This window comes from Coloeus monedula (assembly GCF_965178545.1).
Source record: "Coloeus monedula genome assembly, chromosome: 4".
NCBI lineage: Eukaryota > Metazoa > Chordata > Aves > Passeriformes > Corvidae > Coloeus > Coloeus monedula.
This window is the reverse complement of record NC_138784.1, coordinates 22,812,381-22,836,563: the sequence shown is the minus strand read 5'-3', so window position 1 is coordinate 22,836,563 and position 24,183 is coordinate 22,812,381. Positions and strand designations below refer to the sequence as shown.

Sequence of the window (24,183 nt, the reverse complement as noted above, 5' to 3'; positions counted from 1 at the left end):
GGAAATCTCACCAAAATGTAGTTTTGTTTTTCTGGGTGAAAGCATTACAGATCCTGCTTGCTCTTGCTATTACATTGGCAGGCAAACATGCAGCTAGCTCATGAGTGTATAGTTCCATTCAGTGCCTGGTCTTTGGCAAGGGAATTACCCTGGGAATACAGAAACAAGATTTATTTTATTTTATTTTATTTAACACCTGTTGATCCCAGTGTACAATGATTGTCCACATTACTGAATTTCAGTATGTTTATGACAACACAACACAGCACATTGCAGCAACTCTAGCAGAGATGTTCACATGAGGAAAAGAAGTAGAATAAAGAGGTACAGTCCAAAATTCAGTGGGGAAATTACATTCATCAGCATTTTGGTTCTAATTGCCCAAGTTAAGATGAGTACTGCAAGGGAACCAAGTGGGCTAAGCAGTTCATCTTAGAAAATGCCTCTGAATTCTTTCCCTCCCATTCAAGACCCGGATATCTTTTTGAACCAAAACTGCCTTTGCCATATTTTAACAGTGCAACCTAGTGATGCTTCCTCAAAGTACCACCACAGTATTTCAATAACAACTTTTGTCAATCTTTCCTTGTTGGTCCACATATATATTAAGGAGTAGGTGCTGGAAGGAACCCAGCCATGTGCTTGACCTTATGAGGGTTTGATGAACACAGAAGCTGCACAAAAATGTGAACCCCAGGGTGTGCCAAGACAACTACCACCTCAGAATCCTGTTCTGTCCTCTCTCCTTCTTTCTGTCAAAACAGCAATCAGGATGTGAGCAGGCAATGTCAAATTCAGAAGAGAAGAGCTTTGAACAGCACAAAGGACAAAGTTTACGTCAATAGCCCAAGCTGCCATACTGCATAAAGGACAAACAGGAAAGCAGTTTCTGAGACAGGAGGGAAAGAAAGACCCGGTGCTTTCCTTTACCCAGCTCTTCCAACAGCCATTAGTACTAGAGGAAATTGGTGTGAGAGAAGGGCATGCAGAAACAAACACGAGATCTTGCACTGACAGGAAGGAACCTATTGGCTTGAAAACTTTCCGGTACTAGTGAAAGCTTTGTTTCCCATACAGCCAAATACACCAGACAGGTGCGGTCTGATTCTCTCAATCTACACCATTTCTTCAATCAATTTAAACATGCCATTGGAATAAAGGCTGGCAAGGACCTGCTTCCCACCCTGTTGGCCTCCCATTCAAACAGAAAGAGGAAACCAGAACACACTGGCAAACTCAAGAGATAGCTGTAATTTAGAATGCATGTGGGAGGTAGATTAGACACTCATCCTGATAAAGAAAAATAGACTCCAGAGTTGAAGTATGACTCTAAAGAGTTTTGGAAGGAACTTAAAACTCCATGGATTGAATCCATCTCTAATAACGAGGAATTAAGATGATAGCCTGAGAAGGGAGCTTTGGGAAAGTCAGAGTATCCCATATTAGGCTTCTGGGAAGCATATTTTATCAGTATCAGGACTCCAGCCTCGCTGGATGATGCAAATGACTCACTACCATAGGTTCTGTTGCAGTGTGTTTGTTCCAAAGTAAAGGTGTTGAAGGCAAAATACTGATAAGGATCACTGGCTATTTGCCACCTGAGCTAGCTGAGCTTCTCTCTGAATGCCTTAAAACCTTCCTGTGATAATTTAGGGTCTCTTAAAGTACACCTAGAAGTTCTATCTGATATTACAAAATCTTCTATTTCTGTGCTTCTCTGTAAAGCTGCAAACTGTTACACAGTGGGGGAAAGCAGGACAGCTGCTTAATTCTATTGAAAATATACTGTCTGTAGAGAAGATGGAAAGAGACTTATTGAAGTCTTTTTCTTTATCTTGATCCTCTAAGGAAATAACCAACTAAATCCTTAATCCCCAACCCCTTGGGGAACAAAAAAAAAAAGGAAAAAATAAAAAAGGGACAGGTGCTGCTCTTCATATTTAAAAAAGTAAAACAAAGAGCTTAAGAACTCATCCTGCCCTCACCCCAGCACAATCCTTTGCAATACTGAAGTTCTTGCACAGGAACTGCAGCTCTTGTCTTCCCACACTTCTCTGGGTTTGTGATTTTTGCCCTGCAGGATGCTAAGGGAGGGCTGGGTATTTTGTGGCTATTGAAGTATTGTACATGATGGCTATTTAAGTGCCCCAGGGATCACTTTGCTCTTTTATTTCCTCTTGGACTGATCCACCTCGCCAAAGCATTTAAGATATTCAGTATTGCAAGTGCTATACTTTTGCATGCAGTGTGGTCTCTCAACTAGTTCCATCTTTTCCCCACCCTACATTCTCCCAAATACCAGAGTTCTTTCAGCTGTCAGCTCTGCACCATATGTAGCACATTATCTATTGGAAGAAATAATTTCCTTAGAAACAGACCCATATATCCTAATCCAGAGGTGAGCATGATAAACAAGGAGGATGTTTCACTCTTCCAGAAATTTAAAGCAGGGGACCCAGCAATCTCACACTTCACAGAGTAAAGCAGAGGACCCAGCAGTCAGTCACTTCACAAGAGCTGGTCTAAAAGCTCTTTCATACTGTCACCTCAGATCCCTTTTATCTGCAATGTGCATTTCTCTGGACCTATGAAAGGCAGGCAGGATATTTATAGCAGCATCAGAGGAGGCAGGAAGTAGGGAACTGGGGTGGGTGATTGGAAAGGGTATAAAGGGCTTGGAGCACGGGGGTCAGCCTGGAACTCCATCCCCCAAAAGAACAGAGCTGAAGGAGAAGTGTCTGGGGAATAGTTGGTTTTCCACTGATGTCCCCTGGCTCACTCCTCCTGTACCTGCTCCCTTTCCACCACCAGCCATTTCCTGTCTTTCAAAGTTGTGGAAGTTTTCCATTCCGTGGTTTTCCGGTCTTGGTACAAGCAAGAACATTTTTCCCTTACATTTTAACTGTTTGGAGACCAACAACAAAACCTACTCGCTGGAGGGAGAGCTTCCTATTTACGGCTGATCCATGAAATTTGAGAGGGCTGATTAAACATCAGAGGAGCAAGATCTTTGCTTGTTCGTGTATTCATTGAGCATGAGAGATTGAACTTGTTGTCTGAACAAATGCTCCAGTGCCCCTCTATAGAAAATTAACAGACTAACATAATGCCAGCAGGCCTCCCTGCTGACTTCACTGCAGTAACACCCAATACTGAGGGAAACATGGAGAAAAGGAAACAGATGTTGAAGTCTCCATACTGTAATTACAATGCAGCATGAGGGAGTTAAAATTCAAGTCCTTCATTCTAGGCCAGCAGGAACCTGGGTGATTTTGAATATAGCCCTGTGAAACAGAAGTACTCCTGTTTCCTATGTACTGTTGTGTGACTTTTTTTTTAAATGAATCAGTGGGGAGCAAGAACTAATAATGTGTTACCTTCATGCTGTTGCACCTGGTGTAGCCATTGCTACCTGCTCAAGTTTTGTGCAAAGTTGGTGCAATTTATAGCTGCTTTGCCAAAGTCATGCCAGTGATCATGCAGGCCAGCAGAAAGCTGGGCCTTTTTATGTCAAAGCTGAGGAATTAAGAAAGGAAGAATCTATGAAGTCTCTTTTTCTTCCTTGGGCCCTTTAACGTACCTTTTTTTACCTCCCCAGTAAACTGGTTCTAAACTCTGATGAACCAGCAGGATTACAGAGCTCTGACACTTTAGAAACAGACAGGTAGCTAAGGAAGATTGTAGGCATTTTTATTAGTGTGTATGTTGCCTGGGATCAGTAACAATTTGTTGAACAATTTGCACACCCTCCTTTGATCTCCCGGAGAGGTTACTACTTCAGGTATCTCAAAAGTACCTTTAGACAGCATGTTATATATGACAGCATGTTATATATGGCTTCATTTCATTTGCTTCTCCTGCTGCTCAGTGTGAATCATTTTCCAGCTAAGCAGTATTTTCCTTATAACTCACCTGGCAAAATCAAAGACCAAGCCCTGCACACACACCCATACAACCTGCATTTCTTGAAGGGCTATTTGAAGGAACTTTGCATTCATCTGAATGGAGGAAGACAACAGCTTGGCTGGAGTCCAGATAGACTAAAGGGTATGTGCTCTGTCCATGGCCACTCCACACAGCCAGGTTTTTTCAAAGCCTAAGCCTCGACTGCCAGTCAGAAATAAACATGTTACAGGCTGTTAGAGATCAGTCAATAGAACATCAGATCGTTTTATGTGGGTTCTCCTACTTAAGTGTTCCCTGAAGCCCAAGTATATACTCACTCTCCTGGATGGATAATTTCCACCTTAGGCATGTCCCACATAGTTCCCATAGCTCCAGATGGGGTGGCCTGCCATGTGTCACAGCTAGTGACTCCTCCTAGCTTGACCAGCCTGTACTAGTTCTTCACTGCAGCTCCCACACTGCACCTCCACTTTCTTCAGGAATCCTTCTCTCCTCATTATACTCTGAGATAATCTCTGGAGGGCCTTTGCCACTCCTGCAGCTCCTAAATACCTTCTCCTGTTTCCACTGGGCCTATTGCTGTGGCCATTCTCTTCCCCAACCTGTAATAATGACAGAAGTTTTCAAAGCTGAGCCTGCTGACACAGACCTCTAGTTCCCCACAGCCCAAGACCATACCCCTAAGTTGACAATGGCCTCCCCACTCCCCAAGCACTGCTCTCTGCTGGTTCTTGGCACATTTCTGCCCAAGGAGGGACACCCCAAACCACCTCCTTTCTTCCTAAAGTAAAAATGAGATTCTACATCACAGGCAAACTGCAGCTGATTTTTACAAGGATTGATATAAATTTTTGTACATGCACCTCTCTGCTATTTAACTTGAGTTTTATTGTCTGTATACTGTTTCTAAGGGCTCAAATTGCCCTTTAGAAAGGTCTTATATAAACACTAACAGGAATTTGGACTATTCATAGTCAACATTAATTTTAGCACCACACAACTCAAGAGACTTCTGACTTGCTTCCAGAAGATTCCCACTATCTTTTCTAGCAGGCAGAAATTTTGGATAAATAAAGTAATCAGGGTTATGTGAAATTACTTGCATTTTTATGTTATTAGACACTGTCAGTTAAAGCACTACATCTTCAGTCTGGTCACTCCAGAGAACTACTTCACATTACAGTAGAATGTTAACTTTGTTTTTGACAATAGCTTTTCAGCTCTCTAGTGTTTGTAACATTCCTCTTAGAAGCCTGAAACGATCAAGTCAAATCCAACCCTGATACAAGGTGGTGAAATACTGGTGAGACAAGTGGCAATGCACCTGCCTTACACAGAGCATGAGGCTTATGAGGCAGGTTCAGTACTTCCTCTCCATATTCATTACTAGGGCAGATTTTAGATCTTGTATAAGAGGGTGTAAATCCATTTAACCCACCTTGGTCTCATTTACCTCAGGTCCAGCACCAGCCTAATCCTTTCAAATAGGACAAACTTGAAGTTCACATTGGTTAACATTCTTTTCTCAAGCTATTCCAAAGCAGACCCAGTTTAGCCCTAGTTTTAAATAAGGCCCTAGGCCACTATGGGCAAATAGCACTGGTAGTCATGTCACTGGTGGGCAGCGAAGTGATAAAGCCCCAGCAGTGTGCATCCCTCCCATGAGCTCTGAGTACTTCTACACAGAAGGTTACCAAAGCAATTTGCAAAGTGTTCAGTGCCACAAAGCTGAGGAAAAGTTGAAACAGTCTTGCAATAGTTTCAAATGTAGTCAGCTGCTCTGATCAGCCTTGTCTCAGAGAAGTCTATGTAAGTACAGTTAACTTAAAGAGTAGTAACAGTCCAATAAAGTTCTGCCAGTAAAATTTCAAGTGTCACATGTGGATGTTCTTCAGAGGTTTAGATGAGCTACTGTAGGCCTTTAATGAACTCTGCATTTACTTAACTAATTGGTGCTTGAAAGCGCAATTTTCCTCTCATCTTCTACACTACTATCATTTTACCAGTATAATTTAATTTCAATTTATATTATCATGAAAGACAGAATCATACCCTGAAAATCTAGAGCAATAAGCAGGACATTAGAGCAAAAGCCTCTTCATCTTGAAATGAAAAAAAAAAAAGCCATAATTATAGGGAAACTCAAATACACGCACTGCTGACATTGTTAGGATGGAAAGTAAGTTCCTTAGGTTAGTCAGTCTGGTTCAGAGCTGGCAAACACAGCATGCCTGGTCTTGCCTGTTAACTCAAACCAAGCTGTCCTTTCAGGTTTACCCATTCTTACAAACTCCCAGACAGCATCTGGTGGAAGTTTCCTTTAATTCCAAGACCTCCTGCCCAGACCAAATGGGCTCCTTCTGTGATGCATGCTTGGTTGGGGTACATAAGAGCACCACATGGTATTGGAGCTGTGAGGAAAGAGAAGTATGATCTTAGACAGCATTGTTACATCATAAAACTAAGTTTCCATCTTAATGGTTTTAACATCCAACTTAGGGCAAGGTGACTCAATGAGTGCTCCTACTAAAAATTCTTGGCCCCACCCACCCTGGCTGGGATTGCACTTGAGTACAGAGATCCATTTCATCAGACGCAACTCAGTTGCCATATCCAAGAAACTCGGAAAGTGCAGGACTAACTGTATTAGTGTCTTGGAATGAGGGAAGTCCACTGATGAAGATGAGAATGAATTTGTCACCGTGTGCCACTTCTCCTATGGTCAAACAATCAAATCTGCTCATCCTGAAAAAGCAACATGAGTAAGGCAGGTCCTTCCCAAACCCAGATGAAAAACACCAGTACTGCGTATGGCTGGACATAACTATGTTCCCACCACCCCACTTCTGTCCAGAAACATCAGAGGAGCAATTGGCAGGTGGAGAGTTCTAAAGAGCACATGGGAAACAGTGAAAATGAGAAGGGAAGAAATGTACATAAAGCAGGAGCTCCAAGGCTTAAGGTTAGAACATCTGGTTCTCTGCTGGCTCAGAGGCCTTGCTGGAGATACTTCCTGCAGGAAATCTGGAGTAAGCATATGCAATAATAAAAAGATAAAACATTCTGCACTACATCTTCCAAACAGTAGTTTCCACTACTTTTATTTTTTAATACATACATTTGGAGAAGTGACAAACTCCAGATCCCGCTACTCTTATAAGGACTAAAATTGCAAATAACCACACAAAAAAAAAAAACAACAAAGAAGCAACTTCTATTTCCACTTCTACTAAATAGGACAATTCAGCTGCGAGTGGCCATCCTTCAGTCAGGAGACATGACCAGTCACAAGGAACACCCTCTTTCAACAAAGTTTTTACCAGGGACATTGGAATTCCGTAAAAGTTAAACAAATCTCCTCAATTTCTTCCCACATAAAATGAAATTTGAAGTACTTTTTTTTATTATTTTTTGAAGCTTTACAGCATGCTTCTCAGATTTCCTGCTTCTAAAATGCCTCCAAGGGAAGTCCAGTCTAAAAATAAAATCACATCATTACTTCCTCAACAAAAGTCTGATTCCAAAGTGGATATACTTTTGCAACCATTACCACAACATGAAACAAAAAAAAAATTGCTTTAAATTAATCTCAACCCTAAAGATTGGTATAATTAATTGGAGATGGTTTATTATAAAACTTTTAAAACAGTCTGGGAGACCTTACCTGTCTACCTTAAAGGCTAAGACAGCACATTCAATGTCACTACAACAAACTAAGGAAAGCATGTTCAAAATCTCACGCATGATCAAGTGTTCTGCACATCTCTTTTAGCTTATGAGTGAGAAGGTGGAATGACCAACTCAAGAAGAGCAGTGAAAGAGCAGGTTATCAATTAGATTTGTCTAAATCTTAGACTCCAAGCCAAACAAATTCATGAGTTTCCTCCTTCTTTACTGCTTCTTCCTTGCTCTTCTCTCACATTCTCAGTTCAAAGGATGGGAACCACTGCAGGTGTTGTGGGCTCAGTGCTCTGGGTATAGGAGGATGGAATAAAGAATGGCTTCATCAGCACCAAGGTACCCTTAAGAACTTACCTTCACCTCCCCAAAGCTCGTCAACTCCATCTTACCGAGAGTGAGGTTATTTAGAACAGAGAGGAGCACTACCCACTGGCATCCTTCCTGATACAGGTATTTCTTCTCCCAACAGAACCCATACAAAGAAATGTTATTTTGAGCTTCTTTGAACTTAGGTAAGAGACATCTAATAGTGCCATAGCTGTTCTCTAAAGTATATGCACAAGATAGAAGTAAGACAGCTGTGGAGTGAACAAAGTGCTTTATCACTTGCAGACTGGTTTGTCAAATTGCAGTCTGCAATTTCACATATTTTTGTCTTTTTTTTTTTTTTTCTTTTGTTGAAAGGAGATGTGGGGCAGAGGGGGCCAAGCAGGAGGTGTTTTCCAAACCTGTGAATTCAACATTCAGCAGCCAAGCTCAAAAGTTCCTGCTGTTCGTGCAGAAAACGGACAAACAAGTCCCTTTCATGTCAGCTATGTCCAGCTGGAAATGTCACAGCTTTGTCACAAAAGAACAAAGCATGCCTGGTGTCTGTTCTTTCAAAAGGTCTCTTAATTCAAACAAAAGAAAAATATTCACATCTGGAAGGGGTCGTAGGCAGAGGGCGGGAGTGGAGGAAGCGAAGTTCAGATGGCAAACCATAGCAGTTGCTGTTTGTCCAATTATGGTACTGCCTCTTCTGGCACTTACTGATCCCGTTAAAGAAAGAAAGCCAAGAGTTAAAACAGCAATTTTATTATTGACTGACCCCACAGGGCCAGACAAGACACACCTCTTCACTTTTGCTCCATTCATCAAGCTGGAACACTCAGGCTGAGTGAAAAGATCCCTTGTGATCAGTCTAGCAGTAGTACCTCTTTTCTCCCCTCCCTCCTTTTTTAAATTAAAAAGGTATATATTGTTATTTATGACGTTCAAGATTCCTTCAAAGACCACACCCTTCACTTTCAAAGGATGCACATATTGAAATCCTTCCCTTTCCAATGGGTTTATTTGACCATCTGTTTCTGTAAAGATTAAAACCTTCTAATAACTGCAGGGTTGGGAGGCTGCATCAGAACTGAGCCACTGGAAAATGAAAAATTAAATGTCCAGTGAGATCAGATTAAAGGAGAAGAGAATGAACTTGAGAGTAGGACTTCACTGGTTAAGCATGAAACACCAACAGTAGAAGTTTGCATTACAGTCCTCAACTAAAAGTTTTCTCCTTCTTCAAAATCCACTGCTTCTGAAGATGAAAAGCCTCTCCTAGGCTGCCACCTAGCTAGTTAATTTCTTATATTGTTTTAGGAGCTGTTTTTAAAGCCTCTTTTGCTCCAGCCCTTACTGCACTGACTCCTCCCTTTAGAGCTGGTATTTTGTCAGAAGTTTCAAGAGCGATAAAAACTTGCTGCCAAGTCCCTTTCTTCCCCACAATGTGTTTTATAACCCAGCATGTAGTTTAGTCTGTCTAAACACTGCACTAGTACACTGCCATCAGTTTCCATGGAGATGATTAACTCCTCCAAAGCCAGAAAGCTTTAGTGTGCTTTTTGTCCTTTCCACATATGAAGAACATGACAGCATTTACTAAAATCAGCCTGCAGAAATATCACATTTTCCACATAGTTCTAGCAAATGTAAGGATTAACTTTTGCTTCAACCCATCAGAGACCTGCAGTCTTAACCAAACTTGCATTCAAGTAATTTACTGCAATGGTTTTCTCTTTCCCCTCAAGCTTCTCCTCCTTTGCATTGCTGTGATGTCTGAAGGCATGACAGCCCCAGAGATGTCAACTTTTTGAACTACTTTGTCTCAGAGCAAAGCCAAGGCTTGAGATATAGTGAAGAGCCCAGAAGAGAGAAAGGAAAGATGAAGAATACTTTGAACTCAACCAGAAATCAGAGTAGGAAACAGAAAAACTTTGTGCCCTAAAGTTCAGGAGCACTGTTACATGAAACTTCATCGTTTACTCCTAGTCACTTTTGCATCTAGTAAAAATACAGTCAGCATATATTCATTACAAAAACGTATTTAATACCATCTTAAAAAGTTGAATTGAACTGAAATTACCCTAATCTATTATAGCATGACCTAACCAGAATAAGAAAGCAGTTCTTCTCCCTAAATGCAACTAATGAAGGCCACATGCTGCCATCAGCTTTTGCTGTGGAAAAACAGTTTCCCAGTCTCATTTCCACAGAAAGGACAATCTCCCTGGCAGTTGCCACTTAGGTGGTACACTTGTTGATCCAAACTATGAAAATGGCAACAGAAGTTTGAATACTTTAGTTTCCTGGAAGAATTTCCCATTATAAAACTATTTTATAAATGTTTTCCAGGGTTTCATCACTGAAGCAAACTGTAACCTTCCTACCACTTTTAATAGGGAATGGGTTTTTTGGCATTCAGGAGCAGATACACTATATAAACTACACATGAATAACCAGGCACAACTGCAGTTTCTGTAGAAGAACTGAAGGCAAGAGGTAGATCTTTTGCCACTAACCGTGGCTAACTTGAAAAGGCTGCTGGCAGCGTTCACAGCAATGGGTGTTCTGCTGCAGTGAGAATTATTTTCTATTTGACTTCCATAGCAGTTGCCAGGAGGATTTCTTTGCAGACTCTACTCGGAGTCAGCACCATGTGGGTACCAGCAGTGCAAAGCCCCCAGCCCCTTTTATGCTGTGCTACTAAGACAACCTTCAGAGAAGACAGGAGACTTCACTTGTGCGTCCACTCACCACTGCTGAAGTGACAGCCTGTATTTACCATTACATGGACATGTGTCCAGTAGTAGCTCAAAGGACACCACTAATTGGTTTCATATACTTTGTCACGGAAGAGTTACCAAGCAGCAACCGTATTTTGTTACCCACCCTTGGCTACAAGCAAGCCAACAAACTTGTGAACAGAGTCTCTATTACCTCCTCCCCAGAGATTTTTTGGTGCTGTCCTTGTCCCCTACCTAAAGTTAGTGTAACGATGCACCCTAGGGATGCTGAAACCCATAGAGGAAAACATCAGTCAGGATCCAGTGAAAGTGTTTCAACTTTCCCGAACGCATGCAGGTTTGCGTACCTCCCACAGCAGCAAAGACCGCAGCGCAGCACGCAGAAAGCCTGGAGACACTTGGTACCTGCTTCTCCAGCCCTTCCCAGCGCTACAGGCACAGCACCACAAGCCTGTGTGAGCCGCACCTCCAACACCAGCCGCCACGGGCCGTTTCCTGGCTCGGGAGAACCCATCCTAATCCTGCCTCCTACTTCTTGTCACCAAGTTGAGGAGGAAATTTTGGCAGCCTACACCTCCATTTGTGTTTCTGTCCCGCTGTAGGAAACATGCCACTCTGACAATTACTGATTTCTTTAAGGCACTTCTGGGTGAGGCTGCTGCGGGACAGGGCTTGGGAGGGCTGGGCGGGGGTCCGCCACCACACGGCTCTCCTCTTACCGACCCGGGCGTCTGCGGCAGCGACGGAGCCAAACCCGCTGTTGGGAAGTCAGGTCTCCGCTCTCCGGTGTGACCCGATCGCCCGTGACTCGCGGGACGGTGCTGCCTTGCGGTGACAGCCGGGCTGCTGCCCGCACCCCTCGGGGTCCCGGGAACTTTGTGGTTCCCCCGAGCCCTCCGGGCCCGGGCGGCTGCGGGGCGGCGGCACTTACCGATGTCGGAGTTGCAGAAAGCGTCCTGCGGATGGATGGGGACGCAAGTGCAAGCCTCCACCACCAAGTCCCGCAGGCTCCAGCTGCACAGGAACACGACGAGGAAGCTCAGCCACGCCGTCATGCTGCCCCCGAGGTGCCTCCTCACTTCTGCGGAGCGGGAGGCGGCTACTGCTGTGTTCGCCTGACTTTATTCTTGCTCCCTAACAGCCCGTGCGCCGCGGCTGCCTGCCCCGTCTCTGTCTCCCTGGCTAGCTCTGCAGCGCAGCCCTCGCTCGGCGGGACGGTGCGGGCGCTGAGGGGCGCTGAGGGGAGCCGAGGTGCGGCGCGGTGCGGGCGGAGCGGGGCCGGCGCGCGGAGTTATACCCGGCTCGCGGCGCTCGCGCTCCGGGGGCGCCGCCGCGCGCGGCCAATGGCAGCCCCGCATTACCTCATCGGCGCGAGCGCGGGGCGGGGCCGCGCCCGCCGCGCCTTGTAGGGAATAGAGCGGGCGCGCGGCGGGCGGGGGGCACGGCCCGGGCACGGCCCCGGCTCTGGCCCTGGCCCCGGCCCCGGCCCCGGCCCTGGCTCTTGTCCCGGCCCTGGCCCGCTCCGATCCGATCCGCGCCCGGTGCCGCGGGACGGGGTAAACCTCGCTCCGTGCCAGCTGTAGCTCCCTTGTACCGCCGAGTGTCCGCCCCAGGCTGTCACAGCCTCCGCCGCCCCGCGCCGCTACTCAGGGCACCTGGAAAACGTACACGGGGCTTGCTGTTCACTTGGAAATCTTGGGCTGTTTCCCTTCGATCCATCTGCGCTGTCTGCAAACTGACTTTAAACTGGAGGCGATGGCACTTTATTCACTCTATTCCAAAGAGCTTTCAGACAGCGATCAGAAAATGCACAAGTGCGGTGTGCTGCTTCTTTAGCGCTTCCAACAGGCAGTAGAAAGAGGATGGGGGAAAAGAAGGACAAGACCTATCTGAACTGTAAACCAGGATTTTGCCCTGGATGTTTTTAATCCTGCTCGAATACTCCTTCTCCATCACCCAGCAATTCCCCTTCTCTGACCTTTCAGTCAGAAAGGGGTCATAAACTGCTAAAACCAAGCTGGAAAGAGCAGTGTTGTATCCAACCCGGGCACTCCCAACATTTAATCTCAAAGTATATTTTAGCAGAGCAGCTTTAGTGGAATTTATAGAAATGTCCTGTTTGTTTTGTTTTCCTTTATCCCCTTTCAGAGCCATAAATTTCTATCAGCTGTAGAAATGTAAATGTTATAGAAGAACTGTAAGGAAGGAGATTGCCAGCTGCATGATACAGACAGCCTTATTATCCTCCAAAGGGGACTGAGGGGTGATTAATCACAGTATCAAGCCAGTGTATATAATGTCAGAGTACTTTCCACTGGGTTTACAAGACTTAAGCACATCTAGTTATAAATTATGCTGGTATTAAAGGTCAGGGACCAGCTGTCCTAAATTTCTATATAGTCAGCTAAGTCTTTAGATTTACAATTCTGCTCCATCTGGGTGAAGCACAGCCTGCCTACACCTTTTCTTTAATCATACCATCCATATAAAATTAAAATCTCCTGTCTTATGGAAGCACAGGCTTTTATTTGGAGCATCGGTAGGCAAAAGCTTCAAGATGGGTGTTGTCAGTAGGGATCAAGGTTACAATGCCAGCAGAGGAAAACACAAGTTCCTATCCTCACCGTGACACAGACAACCTGTGTGACAGCTTTGCCTCACTGTGTCATAGGATAATAGTGATGGGAGCTGCTCAGGAATGTTAGTGAACACACTGAAAAAATCGGATGGTGTTGAGGTGCTAACGGGTCCTGTAAGTGTGTATGAGACAGGGTATTAAACAGGTCGTTCAGTTTAGATATGTCAGTGTCTCAATCGCTGGGCCCAAATTGCAATACGAGGAACCCTATGCAAAACATATTTTAGGTACTTGGACTGTCTGCTCAAGGTACTGCAAGTGAAGCTGGATCCGTCAGGTAGGGTGGACTGTCGTTTCAGTCTCACTGGGTGTTCTCACACAGAACAACTCCACTGACCTCAGCAGAGTAACACGGAAGAAAAATGAGGTGTGTCTGACACTCATTTTTTGTTTGTTGTTGTAAAACGTTTGATACCCACCAACATCATGGTAGACCTGGCCTATCAACATCTCAGATCAATATCTGAGAAAAGTGAAATTCTGCCAGAATCTGACACTGGTATAAATAAGGGAGAGTTTGGCCCACACACAACTAGATTATAATCACAGCTCCTGCACCACCTCCCTTCGCTCTCTGGCCAAAGTAACTCCCCTGAGTATGTTTCTTCATTCCTATAATAGCACCTTTCCTGTGTGTTCCGAGGACTAACAAGCTAAATGCTTTGTAATAAGCTTTTAAGCTTTGGGTGCTGTGTAAATGCTGAGTGTCTATGATACACAGATGCAGGACACATTCAGAGGAGACTGAAAAACAAATCTTCTCGATTTCTGAAATGGGAGGAGAAGGGGCCTACAAATTACTGAAGTTCCACAGGGCCCTCCACGGTATGGAAGTAGCTTGTTTACAGTGAGGTAGACCAAGCTTGTTAAAATGACACCAAGTTTGTGCTGGTTGCAGGAACTAGTTCACTTTTCGGATATAATCCAGAAGTAATCAGATGGAAAGGAGTGACACGGCTTGATCCAAGGGCTGGGCACATCTCTTTGGAAGGGATGGGGTGCGGGTTGTCTGTATGGCAAGGCCTACCACTATCTTCTATACCGTTGTTTGGGAGGTGATCCAGAAATTTTTTTAGTGCTTGTATTATCATTGCCCGGAGTAGTAATGCCTGTGTTTGGTCACGGCTTAGCTGATTCACCTGCTTTTTTTACACTTAGATATTCTTTTTCAAAGAGATGAACTTCTCTACAGTAGTAGGGATGCAGTTTTTCCAACCAGGACTGGATGATGTACAAAAAGAACAATATTTATTTGCCACTTGAAGAGTAAACTTCACGCACAGAAACCAGAGTGCGTTATTTTTGTAAAGTACAGGTAAGTCATACTCAGGAAAGCTCAGTCTGGCCAGTGGCCTGCTCAAGGCCTTTGTTAAATAGTTTAACCTGCTTATACACTCATTTTATCATCTGTAAATAGAGATATTCTATGTTATCCTCTGATAATATCCATTACATATTCAATATTACCCTCTCCCCTTTAAGATCTGCCAGCAAAGTGAGCTCTGAAAGAGCCAGGCAAGAATTCTGAGTGTTTATTTATATGAGAAAATATTGATAACCATGTCAGAGCAACAGAGAAAGTCAATGAAGGAACTGAAAGGAGACTTCTCTTTGAATTCCTGTTCTATGCTCTGTCTGCATGGGAGAAACTGCAAAGGGAAAAAAATAAAGTAAAAACTATCATTCCGCTCCTTTGCTCAGATAAAACTTTAAGCCTTATATGGCCATAAAAAAGGTAGCATTGAAAGAACGAGAAAATAGAGACCTCGATCTTCATATGAGAAAATTCGGGTTCACATTTGGTTAGTGTCACCAAATAAAGAAATCTATGCTATTCCCGTCCTCCATCAAGAAACACACTGCTGAACACAATTAAGGATCTCTCTGCCTTACCGAGCAGCCATACAACTTCATGCTGTGATCTTGTCGGATCCCGCAAGCCAAGCATGACCGGGCTGGGTCAATAGCTGGTGTGAAAATTCCCAGGGAAAGCCAAGTCCCGCAGGTGTTGTTGACCGGGAAAAGTGTCCTCCTCCTGTCCGTCCTGCAGGAATGTGCGCGGCAGTGCTAGGGGGCAGTGCACTGCAAGAGATAGTTCCGACCTTCGCAGATGGAGCCAGCTCCTTCGCAAAACCTAAAGAACCGATTGTTTGGAAAAGGAAACATGTTCAGCTGGGTGTCTTATTTAAATTTCAGGAACGAGAACTACCTTCTGCTTTCACAGATACTCACATTAGTTTATATCAGGAGTACGTTAACATCATCATTTTTTTTCCACAAGACCATCCTGGAACCAGGGGCAGAGACTGAGATATGAACTAAAGGCATGTTCACTTGCCTTCTGATCACATTTCACTGTGAGGGATGCCGGCTGCTTCAGTACAGAAGGGCTTCATCAAACTACAGCAACTGCTGGCAAAAAAAACCACACACACCAGGGTGGAGGGTTGAGAGAAAGAGTGAGTGAGAGAGAGAGAGAGAGAGAGAGAGAGAGAGAGAGAGAGACCCGACTACCACCAGAGAAAAATACCCTGACAAATGTCCCATGTAGTGGTTGGTAACACTCCAGTTTTAGATCCTATTAATTCCACCATTGTATCAGTGAACTCTACATGCTATTTAAAATGAGAAGACTCGTTCTTCAAAAGTGTCTTTGATTCTATAAATACGTACCAAAAAATTCATTTGATCTCTTTCTGTGAGGTTGCAAAGGAATTATGTCACCTTCCTGTCTGCAAGCCAGACATAGGTAACACTCCATCCCATTCCCAAGCTTTTCGTTGGAGGTACACCATTAAATCTTCATCAGCTCTAACATTTCTATACTGTGTTCAGTCCTCAAGGATCCTTTACAGATTGTGCCCACTGAGAGCACCAAGCCTGGAGCAGACTGTAGGCACCATGTGTTTCCAGGAATATTACATTATAAAGGGTTGTGGAATATGAAATCACCCTCACAGTAGTGTGGGGATCCTCCAGTCAGGCTCTGATGTGGCATCAGCTGCAGAAGAGTAACCAGGAAATATCTTTTAACAGCCTTATCAAGCTGAAAATGTTTTCTGCACATGACCGTGCTCTTTGGCCCAAATCCAGCAAAACACTAAGGCACATGTTCAACTTTAAGCACACAAGATGCTCTACTGAAGTCAACAGAACCATTTACATACACAAAGTTAAATATAAGCTTAAGTGCATTTCTGGACCAGGGCCAAAGGGCTCAGTACCATGCAGGGTTCAAACCAGGGGGCTGTGATTAGATGGTCTGACAGAATCTGGGAGGGAAGGACACGACGTGATTTGCTTGGTTCTACCTGCCTATGCCTCATTCCATGCAATTAATTTTCTCTCATTTTTGTTTATAATAAGTCTTTCCATTTCTCTTGTTTTGCTTTCCTGCTGCTGTAGCCATTTCCAAATTGAAGTTTTGATTTTCTTTTTTAAACCCTTCTAAACTGCATCAATAGCATTAAGTGACTGAACAAAGAGATTTCAACTAGATGAAGTGCTTCAAATGGTAATAAGAGCTGGTGTTCCCAGAGCTTTGGAGGCTGCACTAAATACAGAAGAGAGTGAGAGCAATTGAAAATCACTTTTCTGTTGTTCCTTTGTATGAAGTGGTTTCTGGCTTATGCAATGCACAGTAATTAAAATGACTGGAATGCCTCACATTTTTAAGAGAGCTTTAAGGCAGCTCTGTGGCATTGCAGCCAGCAGAGTTCATGAGCAGATTCATGGCTGCAATCGAGGTTTGACGTTTTTATCCGCGTAATTTGAAGAAGACAATATCTCTGTAAACGCCTTTGAGGGGAGTTTGAGGAAGAAGGGGTAGACACAGAAAAGCAGTAACATCTGCTCCCTGCATCAGCTCCTTGAGCAGCTATGGGGCAAGTCTTCCTTTTGATGAGACAAGAGCCTAACAGTTAATGTGGTTGTCAGAGATTTCATTGCCTTCTCTCACTTTAGCTTTAATGTCCTGCTCAAATTCAAGTGCGGGACAGCACTTACACATTCTCTATCTCTCACTGTAATCAGAATCTTGTAGTTCTTCCTCCAAGGTGGAACTGCACAGGAAATGTCTCTACCTGTGAGAGAGGGTTTGCATCTGAGTACTGGCCATTGTGGCTGCTGTATATTTGTGGGGTTGTGTATTTGTGTGTATTTGTGGGGTTGCAAGCAGCTCCCTGACGTTTAGCAGAGAGCCTGGCAGATTGGCATGTCTCTCTGCTCACAACTGGTTGCCCTCCCTGTGATGAGGTTTGCTCTGCTTGGCAGGGGTGAGGGACTATCCTGGTGCTTTTCAGTCTCCCTGGCAGAGTCCAGAATTTCATTTTCATCTTTTCCAATTTTTTTTTTACTGAGGGTGGCTGACCACTGGTTTTCTCTCAAGACCTGGCCTGGCTTTTCACAGTGCTGATTGGCCACAGAGGAGCAGTAGAGCTGAATACAGCCTCACTCGGAAGGGGAGCTGATTGACCTGAAGACATAGCCTTTTTTGCATGTTGAGCAATTAGATCCTTCTTTCCTCATCTCTCTGCCTCTCACCAGCCTTCTGAAGGCATGAACTGAGCCTGCCTCCTCATCTCCCAGCATAACCTTTCTCTCCTTCTCATCAGAGGGCACTGTCAGGATACAGCTGCCTCCACAACCCTGTGTGAGTATAGGGAGGTAGAGGAAGATCCCAGGCTGGAGGCAGTAATCCTGTATCTCTTAGACCATCCTGAGGCTATCAGAGCTGCAGTCCTTCCATATGCCAGTCCCTAGGATGTGTCACTGGTTTTAAAGCATGTTGGAATCCCCTGAAATCTCCGTACTTGTGAAAAGCAGAAAGAGCAGCACCAGGGGGCTGGCATTCCCTCTTTTTGTTTCTTTAATGAGCCTAGAGGTAGTATTGGGCTGTCAGGTGTGAAAGAAGGGCCTTTTCTTTACCTGCAGAACAGGTGTGAGTGCAGGAAAAGTTGCTGTCTTGAGTTGCTTCTCCCTGCACAGCCTTGAGAAGCTTGCTGTAAGAATTAGCCAGTGTCTTCATCCCCATAGTGCAGGTGTTACCAGTCTCTCACCTGAAACTGCAAATTAAGGTATTAGTTACAAGGACAGTCTCTAATGACAAGGAGAGTGTCCCAGCAGGGAATGAACTCAGTGATTCCTGTCATGCATGCCAGCACATGATGTCAAAAGTGAGAAGCAGTTCCTCTGTGTGGAAATCCCAACAGGGGTTGTTGCCTCGGCATAGGATTTTTTTATAAATCCAAACTGACTTTTTCAATGCTTTTCTTCCTGTGTTCCCAAATCAATGCTGTATTCTAAACAGTAGCTGACTGCTCACTTACATCATGCCCTTCCCTCAGACTCACGGTCCCAGCCAGGAGAAGCCGGGGAATTTCCGATGCAAGATTTCAAGGACAGATCTCTTTCTTCTCTAGAGCAAAAGGCAGCACTTCAGTTTCCTCACTCCTTTGGAATTTTTCTCCATAAATCTTGGCATACGGTGTGAGACAAAAGATGAGGGGATGGTAGATCTGCAGTCTAAGGCGAGGACTCTTACTTGTTTATTGTCTTGCTCTTCCCAAGTGAAGAGTAACGCATTCCTCAAAGGAACTTTTCAGGTCAGTAGTGTGAGTTCCACACCTAATGTATTAATGTCAGGAGTGAAAAAATTAGCGTTTGATTTGGCACAGATGTGTGAAAATAGTATTCTTTCTCCACTGAAGACAGAGGTAACAATCCACAGCCTCTCTTCCCCTTTCCTTTCATCTGACAGCCTCTATCCCTTAGCTGTGCCTTTCTGTGTGCTTCTGAGGGGTGTTTCAGTGAGAACTACCCAGAGCTGGCAGGAACCAGGAAGGTGTAGTCTGTACGTGCAGATTACATACCAGGAGTTGAACTAGGAAGGTACCAAAGCTTGACCATGTGCTATGAGCAAGAAAACACCTCTCTGTAGTTTTGCTCTTAGTAGCTGTGCCACCAAATCTCACAGAGTGTTGACCAGGTGTTTGGCATTATCCCAAGTGCCCTACTGTGGGATCCTGGACTGCTCCAAAGCAGTGCTTCTTCTCAAGAGGTTGAAGAGGTACTGAACACTTCTAGCAGGAGCAGGTGTCCAATAGTAGCTTAGCACAGCACATTCTATCTTCTCCCTCTCCTCTCCAAGGTAGCTGCAAGAAGAGATTGAACTCTCACCACACAAGCCAGGGAGGCAGAAGGGTTCTCCCTAGACACCTAGCTGAGGTCTGTGAGGAAAGTGCTCTCAAAGTTATGCAATGCTTGGGAGGAATCTACAGTTTTAATCATGGGATAATTAATGAAAAACAATAAACACAGGGCTGAGCAACAGCAGTTTCTACCAACAGAGATATGACTATCCAGCAGACTTTCCCCAGCACCTGACAGTACAAAAGACAGTAGATAGACAAGCATTTTATGTGCTTTGGTTTAAGCTGTGTCTTTATGTTCCCTAGATTACAGCACAGCATTTTTTAACCAAAATCTTGCTTCCTTTTCCCTCAGTTCATGTTCAGCAGAACCACCACAAGACCAGTGAGTGGAATGGGAAGGCAGGTGTGGATGTTTGCTCAATGTCAACAAATCCTTCGTGCAGCTAGGACAGAAGGCACCCATCTGGTCTCCCTTTCCTCACAGGACAGCTGAAGGCATTTCAATTCTCCCTCCCAGTTTTGAGATTGAATGAGCTTTTTCTGGAGAAAACCTTCTCCCATTGATATTTACATAAAGTTATTTTTGTGCCGAAGAAGCATGATCATCAAGAAGAGCAGTCTGCCTCATGAAAAGAGAAGGAGCAAGCTGGGAAGGGAATTTTTTACTTCATTTGAAATTGATTTTCCCATCCAGAATAGAACTTCACCTTTGAACATCACATATAATGGCAATTTAGCCTGGAGAGGCTGACATAGCATAATCTGTGTATGAATGTAAACAATAGCACTACCAAGAGCTGGCTGGAGAAAACCAATACTCACTCTTAGTGAATGCAAGAGCATTTCTTCCTCCTCCTGCTCCTCCAGAACCTACCTCCTTATCTTAGACAGGGTCTCCAAGTCCCTTAAGGTGTTTCCACAAGTATCAATGCAATTACTTTTAACAATATTTTTATTCTTTTTTCCCTGAAATTATAATCTGAAGGATTAGACAGTCATAGTCCTTTGGTCTTATTTTGAGAAAAGGCTTTTGAAAATAGGAAGGAGAAAATAGGAGAACCTGGTGCTGCCAAAAAAAACCCCAGTTTATTCCATCCAGCATTTCTGGGAAGAAGGAGGGAGGGCAGCTTTTAAAGCCATGTCTCTGGCTGCATGTAAGAGATAGTTCTCAAAGGATTCCCTTAATCAGATTCTGTAGAAGATGGACTGTCCCTTTGTAATTCACTCCATGTCTTATTCTAAGGCCATATGCTCTGGTCACATGAAGATTTACAGTCTCAAATTTACTGGCCTCAGAGAATCTGAAAGAATTATGCAAGAAATCATGTTCCATCATAACTGAGGCCTCACACAGCCATGCTTCTTAAAGACTGCTTCTAACTCGATATATGGCCCCTCTAGGGCTTTGTAAGCCCTGCTGGGGAAGAGGGAAGGGGAGGAAAAAGGGGAGCTGCTGATCATTGCCATATGTGAGAAGCATCCCTGTCTGCACGTGGGTGTGACGTCCGTGTTGTCACAGAGGCCGAGGTCTGCGGAGCCCCCCTGTTTCCTGTTTCCAGTCAGAATCTTGCTGCTGGAGCAGGAATCCCATATCACTCTGTACTGCAGTTACAAAAGAGGAAAGTTATGGCCATTGGAGGGGGAAGGGGCGGGGGAAATCCTCTTAAATAGCTATGTAGGATGTCTGGGCAGGAATGCAAGCCAGGAGTCTTCAGAGGCAGTAGAATAAGTGGGAGTTTAGCAAACAACCATTTTCTTCCTTTGACTAGTGCTCCTCAGAGACCTCAGCACTCCAGTTCTCATAGCTAATTTTAGCTATTTGTGGTTGGCCTGTTCCTAATGTTCCTTTCCTATCTCTCTCACACACACTGAACCTTGGGATACTCTCTGTGGGCTGACAGATGACGTGAAAACCTCTAATCTGCAGGTCAAATATCAAAAAATGAAGTGGGATCATGAAACTGGAAGCATAATTTGCTTTTTTTCCAAATAAGGGAGATCTATTCATATTAGAAGTTCTTAGCATACCAAGTTTATGAGGTTTTTTTAAAAGTATATGAGGGGAATGACTTATTCTTTAAAATTTTATGGTAACCACCAAAGATGTCCCATGGACACAGCCTTTCCTTTGCAGACTATGACTGATATGCTTTCATTATTTTTTGGCGCTGCTCTTTGTTAGAAAAACCAAAACCACATTGTCCCAAACACTGTACTGAACATAACAGGCAGGGGGAGTCCCTGCCAAAGGGCATCGAGTACATGTTAGAGAGGGTTTAAAATGAACATAGTGGCAATAAATGGGCCATGACAGGAGTGAAGGAGCTGGCAGCATGTGGCATTTGGACTGCAGATATCACCTTCATGGAACTCTGAGTCTTACCTGCTTTACACTCCTGTGGTGAATTGATGTCAACGCTTTATCGACCATGAAATTTGCAATACAGTTTGTGATGAGTCTGATGTCCAGAGGCACCACAGGGTACAAAAGAAAGGTAAAAGGGTAGGGATGACTCCTCCTGTCTCAACCAAATTTTCCCAGAAACATGAGCAACAGGTGGCTCTTTTTCTTCCCCAAAATTTTTCCTGGCTTCCCTGTCCTGATTGGCCCTCCTCTTCACATACAAATCTGTAGGGGATGCTCTGCAGGCACAGAGTGTATGCTCTGAGTGATGGAGGTGTGTGACTGTGGACAGTAAAAGGGCATATGGACCCTGAAGGCATCTGGAAGAGATGCTGGCTCGGCTCTGCTCTGTAAGAAAATTTAGTTCAGGGTCTGGAAACCAAGTCACTGACCTTATTTTCAGCTGATTGATTTAAAAAGTCTTAGAGTTGGGTGAGGAATCCTGAGAAGCTGATTCAAAGGAGAAAAAAAGTAGTTATTATGTCTCTCAATGATAGAAAAGTAGTGTTCCTTGAGCTGACAGAGGCCAGATTTACATTATTAATTAGACAGACACCTCTGGTTTTGTGTTGGACCAGATATAAAAGACTGACTAGGGTATCTTGGACAAGACTGCCTGTAGCACCCTGTTCTGGCTGGCAGGAAGCAGTAAGTCTGCACATAAAACAGACTTCATGAGCTGCTTTCCTGGGAGCTCTGCTGGCTGCTGAAGGTCCCTTAGTTTTTCAGAGGTGTTGGCAGTTTGTTTGACTTTCAGACAGAGGTAAGTCCTGCTAAAAGTGAAGGAATGAATGGGGGGAACCTCCCCCACACACACTGCATCTACAGGTTGTCCTAATAATCCCTGAACAGATGGACCTGGTCATGTGTGCCCTTGAAACTCTATCTGTTTTGGAGGAGTAGTGGGTGTGGTGCTGTGGGCATGGACAGATATATGTGTTGCCTTTCACAGAGAAGCTCACTGTCCTCCAAAGACTGAGTATCAACAAAACTCTTCCTGTGGGGACTTCCAGTTCTGCCTGAGCCAGCTGTAAATTCCTTTGAGGCTGAGACTAAGAAAACTGGAATCCTGGGAGGGCTTTGGTACAGTCCCAAAACCATTTCCACTGAACCTTCCCAAAAATATGGTTTCTCTGACCCAGGAATGTGAGCTCTGTAACAATGCAAAGCTGAAGCCCTAGACCGCTGGAATTAACCAGTATTAGCTCATTGCGTCTTTGCGCTCTGTCTGTCTCAGCTAATCTGAAAATCACTGTCCCTCTGGGAGACAGACTTTGTTCCATTTTTGTGTAGCACCTGGCACGATGGGGATGTTAATACTGGAGTGAGGTGCTACCTCTATATAAAAAAAATTTAAAAAATCGTGGGACCCCTAGTTTCTCTCTTCGCTGCTTTTGAATTGATTATTTAGGAGTAAATAATCATAAAGCATCTGAATGAATGCAGCAGAGCTAACGGCTGCTTCAGCCAGGAAATGCCTGAGGAGCAGGGAAAACAGACTGGAGTATAAATTGCCATAGCACAGTAGAACAGAAGCCATGAGCTGGTACAGACTGGCTGATGCAGGAGACATCAGAAAAGTAGTTACATACACAGAGAACTCCTCCACTGGTCCCAACAAACCTGGAACAAAACTACATTTGCTCTACAGCAGGTGAAGGTCCAGTCCTCCAAACCCAGGACAGCTGGCCATCCTGACCACTGGACCTGCCAGCTGCCTCCTCACTTGCCAGACCTTCTGCTTTTGCATTCTGTCCCTCACCATCTGTTTGTCCTTTTTATGGGAGAAGTCCCTTCCAGTTGTCACCCTGTTCATGAACCAGTTGAAATATTTGCCTCCCCTACTGTGACAAGTTTCCTTCACATTTTTTGTGCTTCCTTGCACGATACAATTTCTTTTCTGAGCAAACATTTGCAGCCTTCCCCTTTTAAACACAGAGGTTCTGGAGTGACATAACACCTCTTGGAGCAAATGCATTCCCTAAAAGCCTTCCCCATGATTCTGAGGCCCCAGTTGTCAACACTCTTTCTTCCAAGGATAGAGAATGTAATCCAGGCCTCCCTCCCTTGCCTGTGGTTTCTCCATCACAGTAAAGTCATTGGTGAGCAGCCAGAATAGCCACCAGCATGCCAGGAAGGGCATGTCAAGGTTGGGAAGGAAAAGTGGCAGCACCACATTGTGTACCAGGCATGCTTAGTTGGCAGATGGTCCCTAAGGGACTGCTGGATGCTGGAGTATATTTAGGGCAGCTTCTGGGCTACTTGAGCTCACACTGACAGAGGTAAGGCAAAATCATGCTGCTGCACCAAACTCCTAGGGACTGTCATTCTTCCCACCACTTGTGAGCA

General features: G+C 44.4%; 2 protein-coding genes across 3 annotated transcripts in view; one reads left to right on the top strand and one right to left on the bottom strand.

Moving 5' to 3' along the window:
- TIMP3 (TIMP metallopeptidase inhibitor 3) overlaps positions 1–11,886 on the bottom strand; it is a 37,500-nt gene extending 25,614 nt beyond the window's left edge. Inside the window, exon 1 of the mRNA XM_082280009.1 lies at positions 11,572–11,886. Coding sequence (XP_082136135.1) covers positions 11,572–11,695 — 124 coding nt within the window. The 5' untranslated portion in view covers positions 11,696–11,886. The remainder of the gene's footprint in view (positions 1–11,571) is intronic.
- Positions 1–24,183, top strand: part of SYN3 (synapsin III) — a gene marked incomplete at both ends in the record, with an annotated part of 164,925 nt that overhangs the window by 68,754 nt on the left and 71,988 nt on the right. The window lies entirely within an intron of this gene.